Source organism: Ctenocephalides felis, unplaced genomic scaffold, assembly GCF_003426905.1.
Source record: "Ctenocephalides felis isolate EL2017-DRISC unplaced genomic scaffold, ASM342690v1 CF-g0.4_SCAFFOLD_01170, whole genome shotgun sequence".
NCBI classification, from domain to species: domain Eukaryota; kingdom Metazoa; phylum Arthropoda; class Insecta; order Siphonaptera; family Pulicidae; genus Ctenocephalides; species Ctenocephalides felis.
In genome coordinates, this window is record NW_020537324.1 from 28,454,267 (window position 1) to 28,463,669 (window position 9,403).

The 9,403-nt window shown below is 30.5% G+C and overlaps 1 protein-coding gene across 1 annotated transcript; it reads left to right on the forward strand.

The window, feature by feature from the left end:
* Positions 1-907: 907 nt before the first annotated feature.
* On the forward strand, positions 908-8,161 carry LOC113367043. Its single transcript, XM_026608673.1, has 8 exons — positions 908-1,021; positions 2,756-2,882; positions 2,942-3,085; positions 3,162-3,415; positions 3,565-4,792; positions 5,480-5,671; positions 7,907-8,029; positions 8,151-8,161. The coding sequence occupies exons 1-8, from the start codon at positions 908-910 to the stop codon at positions 8,159-8,161; spliced, it is 2,193 nt and encodes a 730-aa protein (XP_026464458.1).
* The last annotated feature ends 1,242 nt before the right edge of the window (positions 8,162-9,403 follow it).

Consider the following 9,403-nt stretch of genomic DNA (forward strand, 5'->3'; position numbering starts at 1 on the left):
GCCAACCTTTTCATCACTCAACGTGATATTGAAAACATTTAATATTTCATTTACATTATTAAAGTACGAGAAGTTCCAGCAATTTACCTTAAGGCACGATGCCATACACCACTAGTTTATATTTCCTATATATCAGTCAGGCGGAAGTGTTTAGTGTCTGGTATAATAGATCTTACAAGATACTTACACATATCATATATCTACATGTTATTATTATACATAATAGATATATGATCATGATGTTTACGTTTTTATTAAATTATTCATTGATGTATTTTTTTATTTTTAAAATTGTGTTTCACAATACCGGATAGGATTGCTATTTTCCAAACCGATGTCACTACAGACTACAGCTTGAAATCAGTTTTCTCAAGCCGGGCATCAGATCTGGTTCCTCTGATTCAAATCTCACATCTTTAACCACTAACCCGCGAGTCCAAAAATAACAAATTGTATGCCACATTTGGGACTTTCCAACATCGCTATATTATTTTGTTAATTTTCGATACCCTACTTGCGTTTAATCATCATTTAATGATTCTATCTCGACCATCACGTCATTATCGATTAAATATTCAGATAAGCGCATTTCGGAATACCAGAGGCAAATTTATCTTTTGTGATTTAGTTTACATACATATTGCGAAGGCGACTTACGACATTTGTAATTAAACATTGTGGTAAATACAAAAATACAAGTGCTTCAATTTGAATACTCCATTATCACGTTAAACTGTTTTGTGTACTATAAGACGCTAAATATTATTCCTAATGACATACTACGAACCAATAAGGTCAGTTTAATAATTGAATTAGGACTTATTTTTATATTTAATATTAAGTTTGTTCAACAACTTAAGATATAGCAAATTCGACATTGGAAAGCCGCTTTTGATATCAATCGACGATGGATAAAAAAACTGAACATGAATATACATATTCTAAACTACCAGGTCCTGGTTTTATTGCACCAGATGGTGGTTGGGGATGGATGGTTGTATTGGCTTCCGGAGTATCAACGGTATGCAGAAATATATAAAAAATATTACATTTAATTATTCTGAATAATTTCTTTGAAGTAATGATATTTATCAAAAATTTCCATTCCTGGTTTAATGTATATCTGAACATGAAAACAAATAATACAAAGATAGTTTTGGAATATTTTGCAATTTACTTATTAACCCTTTTGCCGCGAGAGAGTTTCACTACTATACAGGACAGCGAGCCGCTCAGTACTGAACGAACCAGTCACAACAACATATTTAATTTTTTTTTTATTATTCTATCAATGAAAATGTATTTAAAATTTAAAAATTAAACTTCTAAAGAACTAAAAATTTAGTATAAAAGTTAGAATTCTCATTAATTTATCTCATAATCATAAATCTTGAAGCAAAAGTCGACAAATTGGATGTCGTCTAAAGGGGACACTGGTCATTCTGAAGGTTGAAGTCACAAGTTGGACCTATCGCAATCAAAAACATATTAGCAGATAATTTTCGTAGATTTTTGATTAGATTAAAATAAATTTCAATTAGTAGAATGTGTGGTAGAATTATCTGGCTAATGACAATAAGTTAACGAAATGATACCGCGCAAAAATTAATTATATTATAAATTAACTATATTACAAATTAAATTAAAAAAATATAATTTTGACTTTACAATCATTCACTTTCTTAATTAGGAAAATATTCATCCAAATTATGTTTATTTTGAACTGTTTTTTATATCATCAATTAATTGATAAAAAATTATTCCACTGTAGAGCAGTAGCATTAAGCATTTTGAATACTAACGAAAACAACACTAATACTGTGTAAATATTTTGTTTGCTTGTAATTAACAGATACGAAAACAAACTCTCTGATGGCAAATATTATAAATTAATTAAATGTATGAAAGAGATAAACTTATAAGGCTGGAAGGCTTACTGCAAAACCATTTTATGTTTAATTATTAATTTATCACAATTATCAAAATATAATAAACTTGATATAAGTAACATTATTCAAAATTAAAATGGATTTTTATAATTAAACCACTTTTTGTAGAACTGAACTATGAGCTGTTGGGCTGAAACTTCTCACTTCGTATTTTTAGATGGTAACCCAATCCATCCATATTTGATGATATTTGTTATTAGAATTAATCTAATAGGGATGACTTTTTTTATCGGTGCTGCGATGCCGGGCAAGGGCTATTTTCACTTGGAAACATATTGCTATCTATATTTCCAAGTGAAAATCGTTGTCACTGTTGCCTGACAACAGGCTGCTCAAAGCGGGTATCGAACCCGGGACCTCTGAAACAAGTCCCGTCGCTCTTAACCGCTTACCTACGGGCGAGCCCTCAAAATTGTGAAAAAAAATCGTCAAAATCGTGGAGAAATTGGTTAAGGATTTTTGGCTAAAACGTGTACGAAACATTTTGCACATTTCTGCTAAATATCAAGAAATTTCGGCTGGTCGTAACAAACAATCAACGTGATACTCTATCAAGTTTCGTCGAATGGTTTTTAAATTTTTGCAATCGGTGCAGCCGTTTTCGAAAAAACGTCGAAGAAAGTTCAAATTTTGGTTCATATATGCACTCAAGCACAAAACCACATAAATTTTCCAATTCAGAAACGTGGCAAAAAATATAAAATTATCAAATCGGATTTTCTGACAAAAACAGAAACTTCATCTTCGAGAAGATGATAAGATTTGGTGTTCAATTTTTGAGTAATTGCGTAAATTAAACTTTTCAGCTATCTGTTTTACCAGTAATACAACTTTTTGGACTTATTTTTCGTGAACGATTTGAACATTTAGGGATGACAAATTCGGAAATGACAACTATCATAAATGTTAACATAGCCCTGACATCGTGCGTAGGTAACATGTGATTTAATGTAAAAAAATGTAGAAACTTTTCTAATATGTGATTCTTATAGGTTTAGCAAATGGCCCAATGTTTCGAAAATTTAACTACAGACCAATTGCAATATTTGGAAGTATTTTGGTAATTTGCGGTTTGTTATTTGTCTCAGTAGCCAATTCCTTCATTACGTATTTACTTTCATTTTCCGTATTATATGGTAAGTAAAATATCAAAATATACCATATTTCGATTTTGCATTTAGTGTTAAACAGTTTTAATTTTGACAATTTCAGGCTCTGGCGTTGGGATTTGCTTTTCTGCTAATTCATTAGCCTTAAATACATATTTCAATAAACGACGTCGGCGTGCCGTGTCTCTTTCCTGGACAGTGGCAGCTTTAGGACCAATAGTGACACCATATTTGATCACAATGCTTTTACCACAATATGGTGTCCAGGGCACAGTACTTTTGGCAGCTGGACTTTCCATGCATGCGTTGGTATCCGCTCTGATACTTCAACCAGCTCAGAGGCATGCTAAGCAAAATGTAAGAATAGATCTACCATGATTATATACAAATTAAGTATTTGTTATATTTATTTACTTTCTGCAGTAAAAATTATTCAGGGTGTAAAATGTAATCAATGATCTTGTATGAGATAAAACGTTTTCTTCCATTTTTTTATTAATCAACAGGTTCACATCACTGAAGAAGGATTGAAAAATGAACAATTATCAGAAAGCTATTATAAAGATAATTCAAATGGCTGCAACACCCCTCTGGCAAGTCGAGCAAGTAAGAGCAACTTCTCGAGTCAATATTTTTCAAACGATTTCGTAGAAAGCACTACCCCAATGCTGTCAAGAGCAAATGATGGCTGGTATTCTTCTTTATCAAGTTCGAGGCTATCATTGGCATCTAAAAAATATGCTAACGATGTAGATTCAGGTGGAACTTTGATTCCAAAATCATCATTTAACAATCTCACTGAGAACAGATCTAAGAAAGCATCAATGAACAATTTAGCCGAATTGCGGTTGGAAAAAAGTCGAGATACATTGACAATGCCTGATCACAAACTGAAACTGCAGAGATCTTACAGTGGAACTTCAACAACTAACGAGGAAGATAATGTCAGATCATCTACAAATCCTGTTAATAATAAAAATAATATTCCAGAACAGAGATCAAGAAAAAGTAGCTTTAGTTCAGAACATAAACCTAAAAGACAAAAACGCCATAGCGTGACAATCAAGATAGAAGAATCTGAGGTAGAAGATTGTCCTAGCAATAAAGCTCCACAAGATTTACAAGATAATGAAAAGTTAGCATTGTCTATAATTCAGAACAGCGAATCGGAAAAACATCAATATGAAAACAAGTTAAAACCTAACGGTTATAAAAATAAAAATAACTTTAATGATGGTACTACGTTAGACACGAAGAGTTCGTGTGTATCGAAACATAATAAATCAGAGGAAAAAGAAGTTCTAATAGAAGCATCTAAAAGGTTAGAGATATATGCATCAGATTTCAATTCTAGCAAGAAAAATACTTCGCCATATGAAGAACGTCTTATAAAAAATGAAGAAGATGATTTAAAAGTAGTAAAAGTGCACCACACTTTGTGGCAAAAAATTAAGATATTTTTTGATTTAGATCTTTTGAAGGATTTCACATATGTAAATCTAATGATTGGCATCAACATTGCTAACTTTGCTGAGATCAATTTTTCAATATTAACGCCATTCATTCTTGCCGACTTCGGATTAGAAAAAGGACAAATTGCAATAGTCATGTCTCTATTAGGAGGGATGGACATATTAGTGAGGTTTCTAATACCATTTGCAACCGAGCGCATTCCATGGCAAAACAAAAGTTTCTTTCTATTTGGAGTTTTGGGAATGGCGTTTGGAAGATTAGGTAAGTCAGAAATAAAGAGAATCGCAATAAACAAAAAACAACAAATATCTTGCATATACTCTTGGATTTAGTGTTGGCATATGTGTTAACAACGTAAACATCAATAAAAAATATTTTTATGAAAGATAATGTTAAACACCATACGTTTCGCCTATAGTCCTGACCTGCATTCAGGAGCAAAAATATAAATACTATCCTAATAGTCCGATCAATTTACGCATTCAACGTTACAAAAATTCATAATGAGCTGAAACTTGATAAAATTGCTTAAAATACAATTATTATTCCTCGTCGTTCTGTTGCGAGTTAAAAAATTGGCACAAGGTCAAAGGCGAAAAAAATGTTTTATTCGCAATTTTCAGCTAAATGATCAGCCTTAACGCAAAATTACTTCAGGCGAAATAGAAGAGCATAAAATTATCTACAAAACATGTCCATTTAGCTGAAAATCGCAAAAAATTATTTTGCGACCTTGTGCAATTTTTTTAGCTCGCACCGGAACTAGAAGGACTTTTAAGATTTTTTTTATAATTGTCTTTTAAGCAATATTGCCAAGTTACAGCCCATTATGAATTAGTGTACCCTTCACCCTGATTTTAGGTCTAAACCGGGCTATAATGAGAAAAAACATTTAACCGACTTGATGATATATGCCATTCATCACTGATTCCGTATAATTTATTTCAGTGTTAATATATTTCCACTCGTATCCTGTGATTTTGTGTGCATGCGCATGGATTGGCCTAAACAAGGCCTTGCGGACAGTCTTCACCTACCTCGTTATTGCTAGTCATGTTCCTTTGCAGAGGCTGCCTGCTGCTACCGGTATACAATTATTATTCGCTGGTCTGATGTATACAATTGCTGGTCCAGTCGTTGGTAAGTAAACAGACTCCACGAGCAAAAAAGGGAGTAGAGTAAATTAACGTGCCTGAAATTATGCGAGAATCTAGTTAATGTTGATTAAATAAGACAAAATTTTAATTTTTTGTGAATGATAATTACCGTTATCTTAGTATCTAAATTAAAAAATTAAAAGCTCTAGTTGTTTTCAGAATTAATTTAGAAATTACAAGTTCAAGTTTAAACTTGAATTTAACTGCTTCCAAAATTAATCTTAAGCCCGGTGCACACGACGCCAGATTTCCTGATTAGTGCATGCCGGACAGTTTGTTACCTAGCAACGATATGATAAATCATAATTTACGATATGATAAATCATAATTTACTATCTTGCCCGACATATTTTACGATCTTGCCAGACAGATTTCACGTTTAAGCTCTCTATTCACAACGGCAGCATCCCTAACATATTTTCTGTCTATAACCGTTGCCTAGTAACGTCGGAAACTGATTTCACAACAACTTCTGTCCTCGAAAATTCCTGCCGTAAGTATTTTACGCATAGAGCAAATCCTATTCGGCGATGGATGAACTGTTTTTTGGCCGATAGTTTCAGTGTTCAATGAGAAAGTTGTATTTTGTCACGTAAATATCAAAGTGTACGTGATTCATGTGTTTTGAAAGCGTTCAGTTTTTATTTTGTGAATAGCTATTGTGTATATATAGCAATGTGAAAAAATGATTAGTTTTTGGGAAACGAAGTTCAGTATATTTAAAATATTCAAATTTCCGAAAAAATTCAAATATGCATTTTTTTCAAATTTTCGTAATTTTATCTGAAATATCATAAAATATGAATTGTGAAATTTACAGAATATATTCATAATAATCTATTTGAAAATACACAAAATTATTATTAATCATAAAATAAGTGAAAATCTAGCCCAAAATTCTTGCTCACCTTACCAGAAAGCTTGACAGAAATCCTGTATAAAGAAATACTGGCGTCGTGGGCACTGGAATTTACTTAAAACCTGAATATAAAGTATATCACAGTTTCAAAACCTAGATTTTTTTATTCTATTTAGAATTTTTTTCTGAAACCAATAAATATATCAATAATTTCAAACATATATGTTCTTTCATACACAAACAGAGACCAAAACTTCGAAATTACTCATTTGGTAGAACAAAATTCTCGTATCATAACTGAGAGTTGTAACAATTAGGAAATGAGACTGAGTCCATAAAGTTTTCGGATCAGTATTTACACAAAACAATTTTGAGTTCAGAAACTAAGTGTCCAGTTGCAAATACTTCCCGATATGTGTAACTAAACGACTTGATCAATAAGAATTGAGATTTAGTTACTTTTACTTTGTGACAGAATAATTTTGTAAATTTGACGCTGTCCATTATTCGAATCTATGATGGATTTTGATATTTAAACCCTATTTTGCATACCTATAATATTTTAGTATATTCACTAACAATAAGACTGCCCTACATCACAAGACTAAAACTTTTTTTTTATAGACATAATATTTTCATATTCCAGTCAGACAGGAGTGCCTGGTGTAAAAGATTATAAGCCTTGCATTTAGTCAGCTACTTTCTAAGCTATCTCTTCAAACACCTTCATCTTCAATTTCTTTATAATATTTTATTTTTATTTTTTTTTAATAATTGTTATCACTAGTCATCTTGATATTGCTCCGAAGATCATAATAAATTTATGTTGCGCTCCATATGACATTATCTCTCATTTTCTATCTTCTATTGCGTTCAATATGAAAATTTTCGTGTTGTCTAGTGTAATTTTCATGTATATCTTGATTTATGTCTGATGTTGTACTAGTTTTTATTCTGTTATATTTCATTAAAATCATTATATAATTTTATTACCCACTAATCACAGAATTCTCGACTGATATTTTTCAAACGGTTTTTGAATTTTCGAAGACTTTTTTCAAGATTTTTTGCGAAAATTTTTGCATTTTTCAGCTGATAACGGTTCGGCGCAAAGTTGGCAGAATGACTTGTAACGATAGAAATACATAAAATTAACGAATTGGATTATCCGACGAAAACATAATTTCCTGCCTTTGAAATGCCCAGAAAGGCAACTTTCAGCATTCCATATGCATTTGTAACTATTCGTAATAAATGTGTTGACCAATGCGCTTGTGATGATCAATAATTATGTGTGATAAATTGTTTTCCGAATTAAAATAATAAGAGATATTTTCTATACAGTTTTAAAAATTTCAGGATGGATTCGCGATACGACTGATTACCCAACGACATTGCACTGTCTCAATATTCTAACATATGCAACTGCAATCTCTTGGATAGGCGAGTCTTGGTACAGAAAACGTTCTGCATCCTCCAGTTGTAAATAAATTATATTTATATATTTATATATATATTAGGTTAAAGTTAGTCTCTTAACGTGATTCCATTAAAAGTTGTACAAATAGAATCTAAGTTTTGTACTAAAATCATTATATTTCAGGTGATTCTTGATAACAATATATTATAAATATATAATATTTATATACTATGTATATTAAACAAAACTTCATTTCATCGCCGAAATTGTTATATCATATCTAAATAAATATTTTATTCAGCGGAACGATGTTTTATTTAATATGGAATTCAAATTATATCATTTTATATTTTAAATAACAATAAATACTGTACAGTGAATTGTTTACCATAACCTTAAATATTTATACTCATTCAAATTGATATTAAACATTTATATATAAATATATATGCATGAATACACTCATGCATATTTATACAACATATTACACTAATATATTTCTTTAATAAATTATAACTGACAAATATATTGTTTTACCTTATATGTAAAAAAAGACCCTTTTATATAATTATCTTAACACACAACATTATATAAAACAGTTTTTATATTGTAAATAACTTAGAAATAGATATTTAATTTTTACATTCATTTTCCTATAAATTAATAAATTAATATATTTTCATTTTTTCGAAAATAAATTATATTTTGCATGTACGATTAATTTTATATTTCTTTATAATACAAGGGTTATCACTTATTATCCAAAATTTATTTAGGGAAATTGGTATTTGGTTCACAAAGTAAACCAAAACCTAGCGTTTTATTAAAAAAATATATTGAATTTTAAATTATTTTCGTTGGAATAAAATCAAATTATTTTATTATTATTCTTAACGCAGCGGTTTCCAAGCCGTGGGGCTCTAGACTGTTATAAGGGGGGCGCAACTGTTTCCCAATCTGTTTCCAAAATACTATTTTCGAAAATAAACCAAAATTTTTGAATTGATATAAATAAGAAACAAAATTAAAATTAGTTTTTATGCATATTTTTACATAATATAGCATATTAATTTGAAGTCTAATAATATCAGTTGAGACTTTATAAAATTTAATTTTTGATAAATTTTGAAGAAAGGGGGGTCAAAAAAATTCTTATTAGAGCGGGGGGAGGGGTGTGGAGCGGTGCTTAAAAGGTTAGAAACTGAACGTATTCCATGTCCAAAATTTAGACTTTATCAATACCTTGGTTAATTTATTTTTTTAAATTCCATCGAAGTTTTTATCAAAGTATATTTATTATTATTTATGGAATTATTTTATAGAATAAAAAACAAAAAGAAAATTAGTTTTTATACATAATATGGCATATCAATTTATAATCTGATAATATCAGTGGGGTGGGGTGTGGCGCGGTGCGAAAAAGGTTGGAAACCACT

Coding starts and splice junctions, on each gene's coding strand:
- LOC113367043 (XM_026608673.1), top strand. CDS start 908: ATGGATAAAAAAACTGAACATGAATATACATATTCTAAACTACCAGGT. Junction 3,416..3,564: donor AGAGGCATGCTAAGCAAAAT/GTAAGAATAGAT, acceptor ATTAATCAACAG/GTTCACATCACTGAAGAAGG. Junction 4,793..5,479: donor AATGGCGTTTGGAAGATTAG/GTAAGTCAGAAA, acceptor AATTTATTTCAG/TGTTAATATATTTCCACTCG.